Source organism: Scyliorhinus torazame, chromosome 12 (genome assembly GCF_047496885.1).
Source record: "Scyliorhinus torazame isolate Kashiwa2021f chromosome 12, sScyTor2.1, whole genome shotgun sequence".
Lineage (NCBI taxonomy): Eukaryota > Metazoa > Chordata > Chondrichthyes > Carcharhiniformes > Scyliorhinidae > Scyliorhinus > Scyliorhinus torazame.
In genome coordinates, this window is record NC_092718.1 from 10345630 (window position 1) to 10368630 (window position 23001).

The 23001-nt window shown below is 46.8% G+C and overlaps 1 protein-coding gene across 2 annotated transcripts in view; it reads right to left on the bottom strand.

Moving 5' to 3' along the window:
- The window catches only part of spg11 (SPG11 vesicle trafficking associated, spatacsin), a 230978-nt gene that overhangs the window by 119148 nt on the left and 88829 nt on the right, over positions 1 to 23001 (bottom strand). For both annotated transcript variants that reach the window (XM_072470406.1, XM_072470405.1), the window contains exons 17-21: positions 10329 to 10435; positions 9775 to 9920; positions 8774 to 8938; positions 4560 to 4626; positions 985 to 1150 (exon numbers count right to left, since the gene is read on the bottom strand). In XM_072470406.1, the coding sequence (XP_072326507.1) occupies positions 985 to 1150; positions 4560 to 4626; positions 8774 to 8938; positions 9775 to 9920; positions 10329 to 10435 (651 nt within the window). The remainder of the gene's footprint in view (positions 1 to 984; positions 1151 to 4559; positions 4627 to 8773; positions 8939 to 9774; positions 9921 to 10328; positions 10436 to 23001) is intronic.

Sequence of the window (23001 nt, forward strand, 5' to 3'; positions counted from 1 at the left end):
AACTGGCCAAATTTCCCACTATCCCATACCTCCTTACTTTCTGCATAAGCCTACCATGGGGAAGCTTATCAAATGACTTACTAAAATCCATGTACACTACATCCACTGCTTTACCTTCATCCACATGCTTGGTCACCTCCTCAAAGAATTCAATAAGACTTGTAAGGCAAGACCTACCCCTCACAAATCCGTGCTGACTATCCCTAATCAAGCAGTGTCTTTCCAGATGCTCAGAAATCCTATCCTTCAGTACCCTTTCCATTACTTTGCCTACCACCGAAGTAAGACTAACTGGCCTGTAATTCCCAGGGTTATCCCTAGTCCCTTTTTTGAACAGGGGCATGACATTCGCCACTCTCCAATCCCCTGGTACCACCCCTGTTGACAGTGAGGACGAAAAGATCATTGCCAACGGCTCTGCAATTTCATCTCTTGCTTCCCATAGAATCCTTGGATATATCCCGTCAGGCCCGGGGGACTTGTCTATCCTCAAGTTTTTCAAAATGCCCAACACATCTTCCTTCCTAACAAGTATTTCCTCGAGCTTACCAGTCTGTTTCACACTGTCCTCACTTTTATACTCAGCAAGCTGCCACAAGCAGCAACGTGATAAATGATCAAATAATTTCTTGCAGTGGGGGTATCCAGAATGCAAGACCATTCAGCTCACCATACCCGCACCAGTACTTTGAAAGAGCTATCCAATTCATCCCACTCTCTCCCCTGCTTTCCCCGTCGTCCACTAAAGATATTTGAGTATATATACCAAATGTCTTTTTGAAAGTTATAATTGTGTACTCTTCCACCACCTTCTCAGATAGTGCATTTAGAAAAGAAATATATTACATATCTCGAGTGCGGTTCATGACCCCAGGATGCCCAAAAGCACTTGACAGCTACTCCCAAGTTTGTTTTTCTTTTCGACATGAAAAAAGTAGTGGCATTCTGTCCTACTTTGATAAGTCGCTTTCCCATCATACTCACAACTGTTTGGGGGAGTTGCTCTTCGCCAGTTGCTGCACCAGAAACGTTGCAAACGCATACGACGGCCGCCCATGCCGCAAGTAGTAGGAAAAATCTAATTGTTCAGTTATGGCATACTTATTCACCAAGTCAGGGCAAGAAAAATGAGGCAAGTCATTTGAGAAGTCTGTGGACACAATGCAAAACGTTTTGTTAGAAAGACCTGCATTTTTCCAATTTCTTGTACTGTACAGCTCGCAGAACACACCATTACCGTTGGAGAAAGACCAGCTTTCAACACACCCAAATGTCCTTTCTTCCTTGGACTCATGGAACTCGATGCAGAAACTGCTAAAACACCCAAACAGGTTTGGCTTTTTAAAAAATATAGTGTACCCAATTCATTTTTTTTCCGATTAAGGGGCAATTTAGCGCGGCCAATCCACCTAACCTGCAAATCTTTGGGTTGTGGGGGCGAAACACACGCAAACACGGAGAGAATGTGCAAACTCCACAGTGACCCAGAGCCAGGATCGAACCTGGGACCTCGGCGGCGTGAGGCAGCAGGGCTAACCCACTGTGCCACCGTGCTGCCTACGACTTCACAAAATTCAACAAACAAACATTTGCAAAAAGCCGCCAGCATTTCTTTCACGGAGTCAAGGATCCAATGTTACATTAGAGGGAACGAAACAAAGGGATGAGAGCGCTGTTCTATGAGGGCGGTACGGCAGCTCAGTGGTTAGCACTGTTGCTTCACAGCACCAGAGTCCCAGGTTCGATTCCCGGCTTGGGTCACTGTCTGTGCGGAGTCTGCATGTTCTCCCTGCATCTGCGTGAGTTTCCTCCGGGTGCTCTGGTGTACCCGAACGGGCGCCGGAGTGGGCGACTAGGGGACCTTTTACAGTAACTTCATTGCGGTGTTAATGTAAGCCTACTTGTGACACGGTTAAAGATTATTATTATTACACCGAATAGAATGGGCTCGCATTCTTTGCCGCTTCAAAGAATGCAGGGTAATCTTATTGAGACCCATCAAATTCTTTGTGGGCTTGGTCAGATAGATGCTGACAGGCAAAATCCCTGCCTGCAGCATCCACAAGTAGAGGATCATGGGCTCAGAACAAGGGGCTGGCCTTTTACGACAGAGCAGGAATTCTTCATTCGGTGTTTGAAATTCTCTGCCCCAGAGGGTTATGGATGTGGAGTACAATTTCCAGGCACTGAGGAAATTAAGGGTCATGGGGATAGTACAGGAAGTGGAGTTGCTATCGAAGACCAGTCATAATTTAACTAAATGGGAGAGCAAACTCAAGGGACAGAATGACCTACTCCTCTCCTATTTCTGACACTTGTCAAATTTTCACAAGTCTTGATTGATTAATTCCTAAACTTGAGATTGTCAGCATTTGGAACTGATGCAACAGCAACAGCAAGGTCATTATTTCGGTTTTTTTTTTAAATCAAAGTCAAATGAAGACATTTACATTGTGTTTCAGATATATTCTACACATTAACCTAGGGCAGCATTCATTTTCCTTTTAGTGTACCCCTAAAAAAAAGAATAAAAATTAGTCTACCCACAGCTCATTTGTATTCTGCTCAGTTCTAAAGCAAAAGTGGAAAGCAGGAGCTGGAGTTCAAATCTGTTATTCATTAGATAATTGTGCTAAGGTTTATGAAAGTTTTACTAAGCGAGGGGGAAGGGACTGCTGGACGCCTGAAACCAGTGTGCAGCTTTCTAAACGCACAGGCAGGTTTGGCTTTTGCACAATTGCATACGATCCCAGATCGTAAAATGGGACAAATATTCTCTCTGCATTCTGTTTTCTTAGGAGCATCAACCTTGAAAAAGTCGCTAAATTGTCTTTTTGCCACGATTCTCTTCTCCTTTACATTCCACAATTGCCTCTTTAATGACCCATCCTTAATTTGCTTCAATTTCCATCTCATGTTTTCAAAACTCTCCATGGATCGCTCCTCTAGATCTCGGTGATCTCTTCCAGGCCAACAACTCTCCGAGATATCAACACTCCTCTAATTCTGGCCTGTTGCGCATCTCCGTTTTGAATTGCTCCACCATTGGTGGCTGCATCTTCAGTTGCCCAGGCCCCAAGCTCTGGGATGCCTTCCCTACACCTCTCCAACTTGCTTTATTCCTTTAAGACGATCCTCAAAACCTACTTTGAGCAAGCTTTTGGTCATCCGTCCTAATATTTCCCTACGTGACTGGGCGTCATACTTGTTTCATAATACTCCTGTGATGTGCCTTAGGGCATTTCATCATGATAAAGGTACTACATAAAATTAAGGTGTTATCTCAGAGTTTTTGTCACTATTGGCTACATCAAATCAGCTGAGGTATCCATAAAGCATCAGCCTCAGATTTCACAATCATTACCCTATTTTAAATTAAATTATTGCACTACTTTACCTGTAAATGTAAATCAAAATGGTCAGCAATTTTAGCCCTTGATACAAGTGGGGAAAATTAGTAAAGCAAAGTTACTGAAGAATCAAATTATTGAAAAGTCGTGAAATATAAAGGTAGAAAATATACTTGGTTTCAATTGTTATTTATTTATCCTCTCCATGGCCTTCCTTTACTGAATACAGTGATCATATTAAGAGTGTTTATACAACATCAGTGGCCCCGGCATTTAATCTAATCATTTATACTTCAGGGGTGTATTTCGGATTGCAGGCTGCTCAAGGAGTAATTAGAATGTGCAGGTGGCCCAAATACATAATTCCTGTATGAATGGTGTTCACAAGGCCTTGGTTGAGTTCTCCAGCACCCACCCACATTTTCCACTGGTTGAATTCAGCAAACTCAGTGTAGACTTGTGACTAACATGGGTACAAGTCATTATCCCACAAACAACATCTACCAACTTAATAATTTAATAAGAATCTTTATTAGTAGACTTATATTAACGCTGCAATGAAGCTACTGTGAAAATCTCCAACTTGCCACATTCCGACGCCTGTTCGGGTACACAGAGGGAGAATTCAGAATGTCCAATTCACCTAACAAGCACGTCTTTCGGGACTTGTGGGAGGAAACCGGAGCACCCGGAGGAAACCCAAGCAGACACAGGGAGAACGCGCAGACTCCGCACAGAGTGACGCAAGCCGGGAATCAAACCCGGGTCTCTGGCGCTGTGAGGCAACAGTGCTAACCTCCGTGCTACCGCGCCACCCAGGCAACAGACATTAGTTAATTATACGATTTAGGAATTGACCTTCTAGTTCTATATGGCTCAACAAAATGTTGCCCTTACCTTGGAACCTTTGCAATTCACCGTTAATATTTACACAGTAATAAACTTCTGCAATTTTTATTTAAACTAAATGTATAATGTTGGCGTAGCTCATGGTTTAAAAGTCAGACAGACGGGACCCATTGTCCATGTATGTCAAAGAACAAATTGTAAGTAGAAATTAATGAGCTCAGCAGTTCAGGACAAGTATGAGAAATTAACATAAAAGGTACTCTAATAGCTCTTGAAAGTTTTTTCAAGCTCCCACGCTTCCTCCCTTCCTACCTGCATTCATTATTCTGGTTAAGTTCATTTAATATGAAAGTAACTTACCAGAAGTGGACAGCAAGTTGGCAGACTGCCAGCCGAAGAGGCGTGATGGACCAAAGGGTTGTAATGACTGCAAAGAGAAAATAAAAACCATAAACAAAGTCTGCCAAAAAAAACTGCGCACACTGAAAAAATGGGTGTTGGTATTCAATGCAAGTCTTGACCTCTAATCTACACGGAAAGATTTCTCTCTTTATCTCTGTCATAGTTAACACATACATACGTTATATTTAAGATATTTAGAAGATCTTCATTCGTGTTCACTGCAAATTCCCCATTAAATAAACATTTGGACAAATACAAGTTTGAAGCTGCAGTCAATATTAATTCACACCTTAAATGAATCAGTTTTAATGAGGAGATAACGGTCAAGGTTTAAGGCCCGTTGGAAGGGACTGTTTTCATGGGACAAAGTCTTCATTCCGAAGAAGAATCCTATTGGGCTTGATAAGTTAACTCTGTTTCTCCACACAGATATGGCCAAACCAGAGTTTTTACAGCACTTTGTTTTCATTTCCGATCTCCAGCATCCGCAGTATTTTGCTTTCATTATACACAAATAATGTTCCTTTGTTCCACATTAGCACATTCTTCTGAATGTCCCAACGGATTAATGGTTTGATTCACAATTCACAAATAAAGCTAGTTTCCTTGGGTCAGCATTTACTTCCGCAGTTAAGCGATCAGCTCAGGCAACACAACTTTGTAATAAAACCTATTTCAGCAGCAGTTATCCCTGACATGAAGCCTAGTAAACCCCATCACCTGAATCTAATTACAACCACATATTGTCCTCCTTGCATGCATTTTTTCTACTAAGGTCATCAAAAAAGTCTTCCCCTTTCCAAAATACGTGTGTGTAATGTTTCTTCGCTGCACACTGTTAATTAGTTTACTGTAACGAGGGGCAAAATTCTCCGGTATCGGCGCGATGTCCGCCGACTGGCGCCCAAAACAGCGCAAATCAGTCGGGCATCGCGCCACCCCAAAGGTGCGGAATGCTCCGCATCTTTGGGGGCCGAGCCCCAACCTTAAGGGGCTAGGTCGGCGCTGGCCGAATTTCCGCCCGCCAGCTGGCGGAAAAGGCCTTTGGTGCCCCGCCAGCTGGCGCGGAAATGACATCTCCGGGCAGCGCATGCGCGGGAGCGTTAGCGGCCGCTGACGGCATTCCCGCGCACGCACAGTGGAGGGAGTCTCTTCCGCCTCCGCCATGGTGGAGACCGTGGCGAAGGTGGAAAGAAAAAAGTGCCCCCATGGCATAGGCCCGCCCGCGGATCGGTGGGCCCCGATCGAGGGCCAGGCCACTGTGGGGGCACCCCCCCGGGGCCAGATCGCCCTGCCCCCCCCACCAGGACCCCGGAGCCCGCCCGCGCCGCCTTGTCCCGCCGGTAAGGTAGGTGGTTTAATCTACGCCGGCGGGACAGGCATTTTAGCGGCGGGACTTCGGCCCATCCGGGCCGGAGAAACGCGGGGGGGGGGCCCAACCGGCGCGACGCGATTCCCACCCCCGCCGAATATCCGGTGCCGGAGAATTCGCAACCGGCGGGGGCGAGATTCACGTCAGCCCCCGGCGATTCTCTGACCTGGCGGGGGGGTCGGAGAATCTCGCCCCTGAAGTCTACACAGTTCTATCCCGTGCCCAAGACCGACATTTCCAATATATTGCAACTGAGAATATAACGTCAAGGACGTCAGGAAAATTATCTTGCCCATTATCATGCCCTACACACAATGTGAAATATGATAAATGTAGCAACATTAATCATCCAGTTGGCCCCAAGCCAGTCAATTTAAACTCACTCATACCTTCTTTTTAAAAAAAAATCATCTGGTTGAGTAGCACAATAACATTACCATTTCGTTTCGGAATAGAAAATGACTGAGCATTTAAAATATTTTCCAGTTCTCATTTGGCAGTACAGCAGATTTGAAAAAGGACCAAACGCTCCTGAAGATAATTGAAATAACAAATTTGTATTTATATGCACAACCTCAGGACGCTCCAAACTCTTCACAGACAATGTTTTTGAAGCATAGTCACTGCCATCTTCTCCTGTGTCGCACAAAGAATCTCTTGCTCATGCAGCTCCTTACCTCTCGACCCACTTCTGATCCATGAATCCATCCACTGACACCACCAATGGAGTATAATGTTCCTCCAACACCTCTACACCTTTTCCCACAAAAACATCCACCCAGCAAACTGGGAAAGGACCAGAAAAACCGCCTCATGATCAACTCTCTGAAATACAATATAAACGGTTGCCATCTCCGATAGAACCCTTCAATCGACCACCTGATGGTGTATTTGACCTTCGAGGTGCAAAAACTCCATGGACCCCCTCGACACGCTGAAGCACTTGGTGGCGTTGCCAAACTCAAGTCCAAGAGGATCTGCCTCAGTGCCAACGAGGTGAAGGCAATGACATCAGCCCCACCCCCACCCACAGTTCCAGCACATCTGAAACCCCAAAGATAGCCACCAGAGGACAGGACTCTAAGCTCACCTTTTAGGATTGCCAACATGGTGCAAAGAAAAAGGACCTCCGAAAACCCCACCAGCTTGGAACAAGAACGTGTATGATGGTGTGCGGGCCCACTCGAACGGCGCTCACAGCTATTCTCCACCCCCTCACAAAACAACTCACCGAGCCTTAGGGAAGTGCGCTCAAAACATTATGGTTAGCTGGATCAGGCTCAGTCTCGCACACGACGACGTGGCGCTCACCCTCCGTAGCTCCATACCTCCTTCTCCAGTATTGGCCCCAATTCCTCCACGTATTTAGCATTTATCCCTTCAATCAAACTCTCCCCCAAGATCTGTTCATACATGCCGGATGTACTGCCCTCCTCCAACATTGGATAAGAGAGAATCCTCCCCGATAAGGATGACGGTGGCACCACCGATCAATCCAAGAACAACCTCTCAGTAAAGCTCTACACCTGGAGATACCTAAACATATCCAGGCCAGACAGCTCAAATTTCTCCTCCAATTCCTCCAGGCTGACAACCCGGCCCTCCAGGAATAAATTACTCACCCCTCCAGCCCTTTCTCTTTCCATGGCCCAAATGTGGCATCCAGCTGTGCTAGCTCAAACAGGTGGTTACCACTTTTAAACGTGGAAACCACCACTGGGCATCTTGCCTGAGCCAACAGAAGTGGCATCGTTACCAATGCCGCTGGATCCCGGCACCACCCAAACACCTTCCCGGCGTTGGCGGCCCAGTAATAAAACAAGACGTTTGGCTGCACCTCTCCCTCTGAATGGGGCGGCACGGTAACACAGTGGTTAGCACAGTTGCTTCGCAGCTCCAGGGTCCCAGGCTCGATTGCAAAGATGTGCAGGTTAGGTGGATTGGCCTAGCTAAATTGCCCTTAGTGTCCAAAAATGTTGGGTGGTGTTACTGGGTCAAGGGGATAGGGTGGAGTCGTGGGCTTAAGTAGAGTGCTCTTTCCAAGGGATGGTGCACATATGATGGGCCGAATGGCCTCCTTCTGCACCGTAAATTCTATGATTCTATGGAGTGAATGTGTTAAAAAGCAGGCCTATGGCTTCCCAATTTCTCAATGTTTTTTTAAACCAAGCATTCACATTTAGTAAATTTGCAGAGCATTTTCATTGGAGACTATGCAATTACCTAGAATTATCAAATTACCAAATGAGATAAATTGTCTTTAATTTAAATAGGGAAATGAATGATAAATTACAGCCATCAAGACTCTATCTACACATATAACTGCCCATTACACAAAATACCATGGGTTACAATGTTCTTTCATTTTAACGTCAACAGAATCCACTAATTAAGAAATGCAAATTTGTTCCAAAAAAGTAGTTATGAACTCATTCAATCAAACCGTGCACACACATCAACAGTTCCTGTTAGCTCCAATTCACAGATTACATTTCACGGTCTTTTAATTTCCGGTTATGGTAAACACAAGGATAGATCAACTCAGCGTGTGTTATGTCATCCACGAGGAGTACACCACCTGGTACAAACTCATTCAACGTGTGCATATTTAACCATACTCAAGACGCAAGCTCAACAAGATGCCAAAAGTCATGGAACGCAGGACATGACCTTCTTTCACTGTGGTGACACACCAGAGGCCTCTTCCCCACCACAAACACGCGTGTAAACATGCGAGTTTGATATCATTCTTAGAAATCTGGGGAGACACGTACATGAATAAAAGATGCCCCATGAATACCTGTAAAAGATGGTAGAGGGAGATGTCCAGTGGTGGAATGCCATGAGGAGTGAGTTGTGGAAAAAGAGCAGCTCGCAACTTGGGATAAGGGGCTAGAGCCATTTTCAAAAGCTGCGGGTCGACTTTCCAGAGAGCATCACCAGTATCTCTTCTTTCCTGCATCACCTAAAGAAACCACAAAAAGGACTTGCCTTTATATAAAATATAACGTTATGAGGCTGCTGGAAATACTGAGCAGGATCTGAGGAGAGAGAAACAGAGTTAATGTTACAGGAAGGAAGATTATTTACGGTAAGTCATCAAAAGGGTAACTCGAGAGTATAAATTTAAGATGGAAACAAGTAGATAGTTTTCAGAGCGCAGACCTGTGCGATGCAATGCTACAGTTCCTATATTGTTTGATTGAAAGATAGTGTTCAGTGGTACAGGGCAGAGTATTGCAAATATCTAAATGTAATTTTGGACCCTATGTGAATCTCGACTCAACAGCCCACATAATAATTATAATCTTTATTATTGTCACAAGTAGGTTTACATTAACACTGCAATGAAGTTACTGTGAAAATTCCCGAGTCGCCACACTCTGACGCCTGTTCGGGTACACAGAGGGAGAATTCAGAATGTCCAATTCACCTAACAGGAACTTTCTTTTGGGACTTGAAGGAGGAAACTTGAGCACCTGCAGAAAACCTACGCAGACATGGGGAGAACGTGCAGACTCCCCACACACAATGACCCAAACCGGGAATCAAACCTGGAACCCTGGTGCTGAGAAGCAACAATGCTAACCACTGTGCTACCCTGCCGCCCATCACTATGGTTTCTGCAATACGAGTTTCAGGAAGGCAGATGTTCTCAATTAAATTGTCATTTTAATAACAATAGATCTTAAAAGGTCTATTAACTGCAAGAAACTTGGGGACTTCCCCAAACTCAATTATTAGAAACATAAAAACATAGAGACCCTGGCTTTAAAAGGGCCACGGCTCATTTCAGCTCACCTGATCAATTCCTCCAGGGGCAAACATAATGGTGGCTAATGCCATCAGGGTGTGCCCCTCCAGCAGCATGCTGCTGACACTGGCTTGGTTACTGGGAATCAGCATTTGAGCATTGGCCAGGCTTGCTTGGAATGTCACAGGCGTACCTAGAAGGACAGAATGAATATCAATGTAGTGGAGGCGGAAATATGAACCATGCCCTCAAAAGCAGCTGAAGTACAAAATATCACACTAGCTGGGTTAGGAAATGAGATGGAACACAACGCAAATGGTTAGTTATCAAACAAACACTGCAAAGTGTTTTTAGTGATGTTATAATTCACCAGAATTCCATTCCATCTGTAACAATGAACAGATGCTCAAATAGTAACTTCAGCATTCGGGCTTAATGAGAAACACCAAACACTGAACCACTGCAGTGGAATTTACTTCTCTAAGTGGGATATTGGTGCCTTCATTATCCGCTGTATTACTGCCAAATTAAATAGACGTTACTTAATTTAATTAACAAGCATTAAATTACTTGAATTGTTAACGAGAGTATAAAAGAATACCTCCTACATAGTCAGCAACCTCTCGCATTCTCATTAGAAATTCAAACCAGGGATGGGCAACATGGAGAGTCCGATCATCCAGAGAAGGGCAGTTGGAGGGTTTCAACCTGTCAAACAAGCCAAGAACAAAACCCTCAGCAACAGGAAATGCAAGAGGTATATCGGAATGCCTAGCAATTGCTAACATTTCATGAGTATGACAATTTTTACAGTTGGATAAACAAATCAATTTATTGTTTTAAACATCTAGCATGTGTCACAAGGCGACACTCGCCTAGTACAAAATGAAGCAGTGAACCTTAATTTTCAAGCTCCTTTAAATGTGGCGAGGCAACTTTTATCTATTAAAATTTGACCCGTGTACCTCGCATTTCTTCTTTTCTGGCAATACAGTTAACCTTCTCCCATCGTTGTAATTTTCAATTGGTGCGTATTGATGTGCTCAATGAGATATCTTGGCCAGGGGAGATTGTACAGATTCTTAAATTAACTCCCTGGCATGCACTCAGTCGCAAATTCAAAGGCAGCTTCTGCCTGCTGTTAAGATTTGTGTTTTTCTAAAGTACCACCAGTATCACACAACAGAAAATTAAATCATAATTCTGTGATCAAAGAACAAAGAACAAAGAAATGTACAGCACAGGGACAGGCCCTTCAGCCCTCCAAGCCCGTGCCGACCATTTTAGTAAAAAAAAACCTGGATAAGATTCAATATTTTCCATTTAAGAATATCTGTTTGATTTTTTTCCCCCAATTTTGGAGTAAAGGTTAGCAGAGATTATCACTGTTGCTTCACAGCACCAGAGTCCCAGGTTCGATTCCCGACTTGGGTCACTGTCTGTGCGGAGTCTGCATGTTCTCCCAGTGTCTGCGTGGGTTTCCTCCGGGTGCTCCGGTTTCCTCCCACAAGTCCCGAAAGACGTGCTGTTCGGCAATTTGGACATTCTGAATTCTCCCTCTGTGTACCCGAACAGGCATCGGAGTGTGGCAACTAGGGGATTTTCACAGTAACTTCATTGCAGTGTTAATGTAAGCCTACTTGTGACACGAATAAAGATTATTATTGTAAAGATTGTATTTTCAGAGTCTGAATAAATTCTAATTAATTCCTTTTCGAAATGGTGCTTTATTTAAATGGCTATTCTCCATGTATCTGCATAATGCATCAATTATTCTGATCAATGTGGGAAAGTTGTGATTCCCTCAGAAAGGTGATGACATTTGAATATGGTTATCCCTGTTGTCCATTGTTCAGAGAGGAACTTCGCCTGTTAATTAGTCTAGTTACTGGCACCAGGATTACATCACAAGCATTTGATTGTAGCTAGCTAGAAAAGTAAATCACAAAATCCCAACTTAATCATTAAAAAGGCTAAGAGATCGCAGTCTAAAATAATTCTTTAAAAAACTTAAAGAAGTAAATTAAATCTCCACAGAGGGTCCTCAAGGGTTTGAAGCACTACGTTGAAGAATAGTGGAATCAGAAGTTATTAGTAATTCCCAAAAGAGCAATTGGACATAGACATGAAGAGGATTGATTTGCAGGACTACAGAGACAAGGCAGAGGAGTGGGATTCATTTCAAAGACCCAGCAGAGGGACAAAGGGCAGAATCTTCAGCTGTTGGGGATCTTGCCTGCTGGCTGGAGAGTCAGTGAGACTCCACACCGCCTCTTCTCAGGAAGACCTGCTGAACCACAAGCCAATCAGACTGCGGCAAGGCCACAGGCAGATATTCCCCTGGAATCAAGACCCTGGGGACGGCCATCTTGCCTACTGAGAGTTGCCCGCCAATCAGAGGCCATCAGCTCCTTTCTTCAGCAGCGGCACAGGACAGGCCAGGGCTGCAGCAGAAATAAACACCTATCATAGTCCCAGGATTGTGGAGCGACCTTGGCCACAGATCGACAATGTGGGGAGGGCATCATCAACAAGGGGAAGGGATGGCTCTTAACTGCAATCCCCACCTTCCTGCCAGATGCCCTGTCCCTTGATCATGCAATGAGCACCTTTGATCGAGGGAAAATCACCCCGCTGCTGGAGGTGCCAAGCTGGCTGCTCAGTTTTAGTTATCCAGTAGCACGGCAGACCCATCTGCAGCTGGGTCAACACCCGCAGTGGTGGCAGGAAGCCCTCAAGTGGCCATTAATTGGTTACTTAAGGGCATCAAAATAGGTAGCAGGGCAGGTAGGTTGACAATGAGCAGTCTCGCCTTGAATGCAGAGTCAGGAAGGCATCAGGTTTCCAGTACGTTTCTCATTAATTATATACCCTTCCTGCTAATCACTGTGTCACCGTGCCGTCCAATTAAAAATGCACTACACCATTCAGCCACATGGGGGAGGTGTGTTTCAATAAATATCTAAAGCAATTGTTCACCAGCACAATGGCAAGTGCTGTAGGAGTGGAGGGATGCATTTCAGCAGAAATATTCTTTAGAAAGTCTTAACTACTGATTCAAACAGACACAGATAAAAGGTGAAAAGTTAAAACAGAAAATGTTTTTAATAAAAAAGCCACAGCAGATGGATCAAAATCTGGAAGATGTTCGCACGATGGGTACTTAGTCACAATCACTGCTGTGTCAGATTCTTACAAAGAGTTTACATCCAAAATTTTAACCCCCTTTTTCACCTTGCAGCTGCTGATAAACTTATTTCACTTTTTAAAAAAAATTTGTTTCACCCCTGCAGATTAGGGACAACACAGGATCGGTCCGCTCAGCCGCAGTCGCACAGCTCACAGGGAATTAAAAAGAATGTCTGTGTCCTTAAAACATGCAAAAATTAAAAAATTAACCAGCTGCGAAAATAACCCTGTACTTTTAACTGGTGATCACCAAAACATCATAGCCCTGCTATTGTGACCAAACTGCGAGGTGTACGTCATTCCTTCATTGAAACAATTAAATTTAATAAATTATATTCTTGAAAACCAGAGGCCAGTTGCTGGATACTCTGCACCCCGACGCCGCAATCACGGCCGGCGCCGGAGCGGAGAATCCATTTCCGGGCATGGAATCGGGACTGGCGGCGATTCCCCGACTCTCCGAGCCCCGAAAAGCAGCGTAGTCGGAGAGTACAACATCGCCGCATATCCCCGACCTGCGGCCATTGCTGGAGGCCCGCCCCGCCATTGTCCTCCCCCGACCGGCCGGAGACCCGACAGCGTGGATCTAACATGGTCCTGCCGGTCGGCACACTTGCTTGGCGGCTGCGGACTCGGGGCTAATTTTGGACGGGCGGTCAGGGTCAGGCGCGCGGCCGATCAGGGGCACTATTTAGGAGGTCCAGCTCCGCAGTCTGAGTCCGCCATGGAGCACACATGGCCTCTGACCTGAACGTGTAGGGGCCCATATCTGCAGCAAAAGCTGAGAGCTTCCCGACGGGTCCCTGCTAGCCTCCTGCAGGGCTGTGAATATGTGGCCTTTTCTCAACAGTTTTTCTGTCGTGAAAGGCCACAGTTTATACGACGGCGTGGGGACATAGTCCCAAAAACGGAGAATCCAGCCCCTGATTTTCAATAAAAGCTATATACTGCAGATTTTGCAAGTATTAAATAAAAACAGAAAATCTGGGAAAACTCAGCAGGTTTGGAAGCATCTGTGGAGAGAGAAACAGAGTTAACGCTTTGAGTCTGTGTGATTTCTCAGAGCTGGAGCGGGGTAGAAATGTGCTGGGTTTCACACTGTTGAAGAGAAGGGTGGAGCAGGTGAATTATAAACTCCCCATCACATTTCTACCTCTCTTCAGCTCTGAGAAGCCACAGACTCGAAACGTTAACTCTTTCTCCGTCTGGCAGGGTTGGGAACAGTTGAGGGCAGGATTTAGAAATGAATTCCGAAAGGGCATTTCTAGATCCCAACATCACTGAGGGGCCATCGAATCCCTACAGTGCAGGAGGAGGCCATTCGGCCCATCGGGTCTGCACCAACCCTCCGAAAGAGCACTCTACCTAGATACCCTCCACCTCCACCTATCCACGTAATCCCGCGCTTTGACCATGGTCAATCCACATAACCTGTACATCTTTGGACTGTGGGAGAAATTTGGACTGTGGGAGGAAATCGGAGCACCCGGAGGAAACCCACGCAGACACGGGGAGAACGTGCAAACTCTACACATACAGTGACCCAAGGCCAGAATTGAACCCGGGTCCCTGGTGCCGTGAGGCAGCGGTGCTATCCACTGTGCCACCGTGCAGTTTGATTTTCAAAGGGAGGCTAGGAAAAACAGGGATCCCATTAAGACCCTGAAGAAGCTTGTCAACGGGCAGAAGTCCAACTTTTAAATGTGAAATTGGCGAACCTGAACTGTTTGGTGCACATTAGTGCGCAGCTGCCCTGTTCAAAGCAGGAAGTAGAAAGTGTTTTGCTAATGCAATAGGAAGTAATGGAAGTACATGAGAGAGCTTGCACCAAATAATGGTCATTAATGTTCACTGTGCAGTCACTTTCATGAGCATTTAGTAATAACCTTTATTGTCACAAGGAGGCTGACATTAACACTGCAATGAAGTTACTGTGAAAAGCCCCTAGTCACCACACTCAGGCACCTGTTCGGGTACACAGAGGGAGAATTCAGAATGTCCAAATTACCTAACAGCACGTCTTTAGGGACGAGTAGGAGGAAACCGGAGCACCCGGAGGAAACCCACGCAGACACGGGGAGAACGTGCAGACTCCGCAGACAGTGACCCAAGCCGGGAATCAAACCTGGCGCTGTGAAGCAACAGTGTTAACCACTGTGCTACCGTGCTGCCCATTTATGTTGCTGGCTCTCTAAGGTGCAGCGGCTCTCTTTGGCAAGGCAGTAGTGGCAGGCCCCATCATTATTTTTTTTTCTAATTAAGGGGCAATTTAGCATGGCCAATCCACCTACTCTGCGCATCTTTGGGTTGTGGGGGTGAAACCCACACAGACACGGGGAGAATGTGCAAACTCCACACGGACAGTGGCCCAGGGCTGGGATTCGAACCCGGGCCCTGGTAGGCCCCATCATGGCCGCCATCTGCCTTTGCAGCTCACACTCTGTAGAGTTTGCCTCTGGCTTAATTAGGGTATTTGCATTTCAAAATAGCAATATTCAAGTAATGCAGCTGCAGCATAGGGTCGAGACACTGAAAATATCCAGCTTATGAAAATCCAGCCTCAGACTCATGGAATCGTGCAGAACAATGGGTAACCTTACTTTAAATTACATGAATGGAACGTTCTCTCGTCTATTGATTTAATGAAAAACAAGCTTTCAATGAGAAAATAGATCTCTCATTTACTTCATTTTCTTTTTAATACACATTTTATGGAGGTATTTTTGTATTGTAACACCAACAAAATAAACAATGTACATGAAACTACACGTAGTGCAAAAGCCGTCACCCTCCCTTACAGGTCCCACCTTTATTAACCCCCTACTCTAAGCTAAACTAATCCCCTCCCCCTTCTGCAGACGATTAATTTTCCGCGAAGAAATCGCCGAACGGTTGCCACCACCATGTAAACCCTAACAGTGACCCTCTCAAGGCGAACTTGATTTTCTCCAAACAGAGAAAGCTAGCCATGTCAGATAGCCAGGTCTTCGACTTCGGGGGCTTTGAGTCCCTCCATAGCTAATAGTATCCGTCTCCGGGCTACCAGGGAAGCAAAGGCCAGAACCTCTGTATCTTTCTCCTCCTGGATTCCCGGGTCTTCCGACACCCCGAAAATCGCCACCTCTGGACTCAGTGCCACCCTTGTTTTTAACACCGTGGACATGACATCTGCAAACTCCTGCCAAAATCCCCAAAGCTTCAGACATGCCCAGAACATGTGGACATGGTTCGCTAGTCCACCCGCAGATTTTGCACACCTGTCTTCCACCCCAAAGAATCTGCTCATCTGGGGCACTGTGATGTGAACCCGATGAACGACCTTGAATTGCATCAGGCTGAGCCTGGCACATGTTGCGGACACGTTGACTCTACTCAACGCGTCTGCCCATAGACCATCCTCCATCTCTCCTCCCAGCTCCTCCTCCCACTTGCGCTTCAGATCCTGAGTCTACGTCTCCTCTGACCCCATAAGTTCCTTGTAAATGTCAGAGACGCTCCCTTCTCCTACCCATCCTCTGGAAACTACCCTGTCCTGAATCCCCCTTAGCGGTAGGAGCGGGAAGGTTGACACCTGTTTACGTAAGAAGTCCCACACCTGCAGATACCTGAATTTGTTTCCCCTCGCCAACCCAACCTTCCCCACCAGCGCCCTCATACTCGGAAAGCTCCTCTATCAACATATCCCCCATCCTCTCAATCCCTGCTCTCTGCCATATCCGGAAGCCCCCATCCATACTTCCCGGGACAAACCGGTGATTATTACAGATTGGGGACCAGAACGATGCTCCCTCTGTTCCCACATGTCTCCTCCATTGCCCCCAGACTCTCAGGGCCGCCACCACCACGGGGCTGGTGGAGTACCGTGCCAGCGGGGATGGCAGAGGCGCAGTTACCAACGCCCCCAGACTGGTTCCCTTGCATGAAGCCGCATCCATACGCTCCCATGCCGACCCCTCCCCACCGCCCACTTCCTGATGATGGCTATATTCGCTGCCCAGTAATAGTTACTAAAATTTGGCAGCGCCAGCCCGCCCTCTCCCCGACTCCGCTCAAGCATTACCTTCCTTACTCGCCCAAACAAAACCAGTGATCACTTTGTTGTCCCGTTTAAAAAAGGACCGCAGAATAAAAATGGGGAGACATTGAAACACGAACAGGAATCTTGGGAGGACCGTCATCTTCACCGTCTGCACCCTCCCAGCTAATGACAACGGGACAGCGCCCTACCTTCGGAAATCGTCCTTCATTTGGTCTACTAGTCAGGCCAGATTTAATTTATGCAGCCGGTCCCATTCCCGGGCCACTTGAATGCCTAGGTACCTAATGCTTCCCCCTACCACCTTAAACGGCAGCTCCCCCAATCGCCTCTCCTGTCCCCTCGCCTGGATCGCAAACATCTCACATTTCCCCATATTTAGCTTATACCCTGAAAACCAGCCAAATTCCCCTAGAATCATCATAATTCCTTCCATTCCCTCTATTGGGCCCGATTCATACAGAAGCAGGTCATCTACATAGAGCGAGACTCTGTGCTCCACCCCCCCCACCGGGACAAGCCCCTTGAGGCTCTCAGAGCAATCGCCAACGGCTCTATAGCTAGCACAAACAACTGTGGGGAGAGGGGGCATCCCTATCTCGTCCCCCGGTGCAGTCTAAAATAGTCCGATGTTGTCCTATTCGTCCGTACACTTGCCACAGGAGCCTGATACAGCAACCTGACCCAGTCAATAAAGCCCCGCCCAAATCCGAACCGTCCCAGTACCTCCCACAGATAATCCCATTCTACCCGATCAAAAGCCTTTTCTGTATCCATTGCGGTCAATACCTCCACCTCCCTACCTTCCGGGGGCATCATGATCACGTTTAGCAACCTTCTTACATTAGCCACCAACTGCCTACCCTCAACCAATCCTGTCTGGTCCTCCCCAATAACGCCCGGAACACAATCCTCAATCCTGGAGGACAAATTTTTGCCAGCAGTTTGGCGTCCACATTCAACAGGGATGTCGGCCTGCAGGACCCACACAGCTCCGGGTTCTTGTCCCGCTTCAGAATCAGCGAAATCGTGGCCTGTGACATCGTCGGGTGCAGCCTCTTTCCCTTACCTCATTGAACATCCTCATCAACACCGGCCCCAATATCCCAGAGAACGTTTTATAAAACTCCACTGGGTACCCGTCCGGCCCCGGGGCTTTACCCGCTTGCATGGCCTTCAGGCCCTCCACTATCTCTTCCAGCCCGATTGGGGCCCCCAGCCCTTCTACCAGCTGCCCATCCACCTTTGGGAAATTCAGCCCCTCCAAGAAATGCCTCATCCCCTCCGGCCCCATAGGGGGTTCCGACCTATACAGCCCACTGTAGAAATCCCTAAACGCCTTATTCACCCCTGCCGAATCTCCAACCAGTTCCCATCACCGTCATTTATTTTCCCTATCTCCCTGGCTGCCTCCCTCTTTCTAAGCTGCTGTGCAAGCATTCCGCTGGCCTTCTCTCCATACTCATAGATCGCCCCCCTCACCTTTCTCAGCTGCTCTACCGCCTGTAGGCTCCGCCGTTCCCTTAAAAGGGGATGGGGCTAGTTAGCACAGGGCTAAAGAGCTGGCTTTGAAAGCAGACCAAGGCAGGCCAGCAGCACGGTTCAATTCCCGTAACAGCCTCCCCGAACAGGCGCCGGAATGTGGCGACTCGGGGCTTTTCACAATAACTTCATTTGAAGCCTACTTGTGACAATAAGCGATTTTCATTTTCATTTCAAAAGCCCTGCCTCTGGGGTCTCCGCATACCTCCTATCTATCAGTAGTATCTCCTTTACCAGTCGGTCCGTCTCTGCCCTGTCCACCTTCTCCCTATGGGCCCGTATCGAGATCAGCTCCCCTCTGATCACCGCCTTCAATGCTTCCCAGACCACCGCTGCCGAAATTTCCCCCGTGTCATTGACCTGCAGGTAGTTCTGAATACATTTCCTCAGCCGCTCGCACACCCCTTCGTCAGCCAAAAGTCCCACATCTAACCTCCAGTGCGGGCGCTGGTTACTGTCTTCACTAACCTGCAGGTCAACCCAGTGCGGAGCATAGTCTGAGATTGTGATCGCCGAGTACCCAGTGTCCACCACCCCTGCCAGTAAGGCCCTGCTCAAAATAAAGAAATCAATCCGGGAGTACACTTTATGCACGTGTGAGTAGAAGGAGAACTCTTTCACCCTCGGCTGCCCAAATCTCCATGGATCCACCCCCTCCATCTGCTCCATGAACCCTCTTAGTTCCTTGGCCATTGCTGGCACCCTACCCATTTTCGAGCTTGACCGGTCCAAGCCAGGGTCAATAACTGTGTTGGAGTCCCCTCCCATGACCAACCTGTGCGAGTCCAGGTCCGGTATCTTCCCCAGCATCCTCTTTATAAACTCCACATCATCCCAATTTGGCGCGCACACATTTACTAATACCACCTGCACCCCCTCCAGTTTCCCACTGACCATAATGTACCAGCTTCCCACATCTGAGACTATTCTACCCACCTCAAACATCACCCGCTTATTGATCAGGATCGCGACACCTCGAGTCTTTGAGTCTAGTCCCGAGTGAAAGACTTGACTGACCCAGCCTTTCCTCAATCTAATCTGGTCAGTTATTCTAAGGTGCGTCTCCTGCAACATTACCACATCCGCCTTCAGTCCCCTAAGATGCGTGAACACACATGCCCTCTTGACCAGCCCATTTAACCCTCAAACATTCCAGATGATCAGCCTAGTTGGGGGGGGCTCATTGTGTGCACCACCGCCCCCCCCCCCGATCAGCCATCCCCATTTTTGGGCCCATCTCCAGCCCATGCTCCACGCCTCCACCGGCCCGCCCGCAGGCAGCCCCCGCCCCCAACCTCCTCTCTGTCCCTTAGCCCAAGTCCCTCCCTCATCAGCAGAACATGTACCCCCTCCCCCCCCAGTAACAACACTGTAACCCAAACCCTTTAATAAACCAAACATATGCACACCCCCCACTGCACTTCCGCATGCTAGCCCACCCAGCCAGCTTGGTGGCCCGCATCCCTGGCGCCGGAGAGTCTCCCACCTATTGTTCCCACCTATTGTTCCCTCCCCACCCTCCCCCCGCTCATGCAAACATACTCCAGCATCAAACAATCCCCACACATTGCCCGACAGAAACAAACCAAGATCTAAACAAGCACACCTCCATCCCCCAACAGTGCAAATGAAAACCTTAACTCACTCAGCTCTACCGCTGGTCCCAAATCAATGCAAAAGGCATTACAAACAGCTTCCACAAAATGAAAACAAGAAGCTTTTTAAAAAAAGAACAGAAAAAAAAAAAAACATGAACGTTGCAACAAAATTCAAAAGTTCTCAGTCCACCACCAGTGCTTTCCTTTTCGCGAAGTCCAGCGCGTCCTCAGGCGACTCAAAATAAAAGTGCTGTTCCTCCGTGCGTAACCCAAAGACAGGCTGGATACAACAGTCCGAACTTCACCTTTTTCTTAAAAAGGATCGACCTAATCTGGTTGAAGCCTGGTCTTCTCCTGGCCACCTCCACACTCAGGTCTTGGTAAACCCGCAGGATACTGTTGTCCCACTTACAGCTCCATGTCTGCTGGGCCCACTGTAGAATGCGCTCCTTATCCAAGTACCTGTGGAATCTCACCACCATTGCCCTCGGGGGGTCTCCCATTTGCGGCTTCCTCGCGAGTGCTCTGTGAGCCCTGCCCACCTCCAAGGGTCGGGGGAATGCCCCATCCCCCAACAGCTTCTCAAACATGTCTGTGATGTATGCCCCCTTCGGGAGCCCAACGATTCTCAAGTTCTGCCGGCGGGGCCTTATCTCTAGGTCCTCCACCTTCTCCAGGAGCTTTTTATGCTGGTCTCTCAGCATCCCCACCTCCAACTCCACCGCAGTTTGATGTTCCTCCTGCTCAGCCAGCGCCTTCTCTACCTTCTGGATCGCCCGATTTTGGGCATCTAATCTTAGCTCCAGCCGCTCAATTGACTCTTTTATCGGGTCCAAACAGTACCGTTTCTGCTTAGCAAAGCCTTCCTGAATAACTTGCATCAGCTGCTCCATTGACCGCTGGGTCGACAAACCAGAGGTCCGGTCCTCCGCCATGCTGTCTCCCGCTGCAGCTTCAGCCCAAGCCTTCTCTGTCTTTCTGTTTCTGCCTTTACGAGCACTTCCTAGTCCTTCTCTCCATACACCAATGTGGGAATTCAGTACACAATTGCCTCTGTCATCAGTTTTACAATTCAAGACCGGTAGGAAATCGGGGAAAAAAGGTCCAAAAGTCCGACCCGAGCGGGAGGCACCAAATGTGCGACTTAATTCTTCATAGCCGCCACCGGAAGCTCCTCTCATTTACTTCTAATGCAACCAAGGTCTTCTGTTTGAAAAGCTTGAAGAATTAATTAAAATGTTGAAAATAAGCCTCTCTGTACTCATGTTGGATGTTTGCCAAGCTGTCACAAGATAGATTACAGATTCAGATCATTAAAAAGAGACATCCCCAAGCTAGCCAGGTTTCCAGCATCATTATCTATAATGGTAATGAAGTGAAAGAATACAGGAGTCTGAATTATTAGCGTTACCACTTTGAGGTACTCCACTGGTATACACCAACAGAATGTACATTCTTCACCAGAAGTCTCTAATTTCAATAACACAGGAGCAAAGTGGGGAGCACAAAGTAGGCATAGCACAGTCTACGCTTACTCAGCCACTGACCAGGTCAATAGTATCATTAATACGGTGTCAGCAATCTGCCTTCATTTGTCACCTGGGGTGCAGGTGAAGTGAGAAAAGCCACATTTTATCCTATCCTTGGCTGCCCTGACAGTTGAATGTATTAGATCATTTAAGAGGGAATTAAAATGTCAACCACAGTGTGGGGCTGGATTGGCAAGGGCAGCATTTTTGGTCTTTTCCCATCCAACAATTGTGAATTGGCGTTCCTTGAAGGGTGTTAGCGATCCAGTTGGGGGTTTACAACAATCAGGCAGATTGATCAATTCACCAGATTTATTGAATTAATTTCATAATTTTCTACGTTGGAGTTTGAATCCTAATTTCAGGATTCCTTATTCAGCAGCACCACCACACCCAACTATGGCGGTTCATAGAAAGGACATCAGGAATGGCAAACTAAACCCTCAACATGCAAATTAATTGGATAATACCAAGATGCCAAAGCTCTAAAAATAACTTTTTTCGGAGTGTCTGGGTTCTGTTTGTAGATTATTAGTGTCGGCATTTGAGCGGCATGTGGCGCAGTGGTTAGCACTGGGACTGCGGCACTGAGGGCCCGGATTCCAATCCCGGCTCTGGGTCACTGTCCGTGTGGAGTTTGCATATTCTCCCCATGTCTGCGTGGGTTTCACCCCTACAACCCAAAGATGTGCAGGTTAGGTGGATTGGTCATGTTAAATTGCCCCTTAATTGGAAAAAAAAATAATTGGGGTCCTCTAAAAATCTTTTTTAAAATAAATAAAATTAGTGTTGGCATTTAACAATGTTTTATTGTAATTTTTACTGAAGCAAAATGGCTTGTGATAAGGGCTGAGGCGTTCCTTATACGCTGTAGTCATCCATCGGTGTTTTATAACAACACAATTTGGTCGACGCAGAGGAAGAGAAAAGAGGAACTTAATACAGCAAGCATATGCCTTCACCAACCATCACACACTTTAAAATCACGGCTCAATGTGCTTATTTTGTTTAAAATAAGTGAACCCCATCATGGGTCACTTTTCCAAACTGTGCTGATGCAGTGCTGATGATAAGAGGCAATTATTCAAAGCTTCCAAACGCAGAATCACACTGGTCAGAATATAAATGCTTTCTGAAAGTCAGTAAGATCTCAACTAAATCCTGAACTTTAGGTCAGTTGGGTAATACAGAAGGGAACTATGGTAATATGAAGGAATCAGCAAAACCACTTCTGAAAACATTATGAGTCAATATGACAACCACAAGAGAATAGTTTTGTCAGGAATTAAACTCATGAATAAAGACTGCCCCAATCCTGTTCAAGATGTTGCTAAGTCTCAACAATCTACCCAGTGAAAAGCCCCAATGAAGCACCCAGCA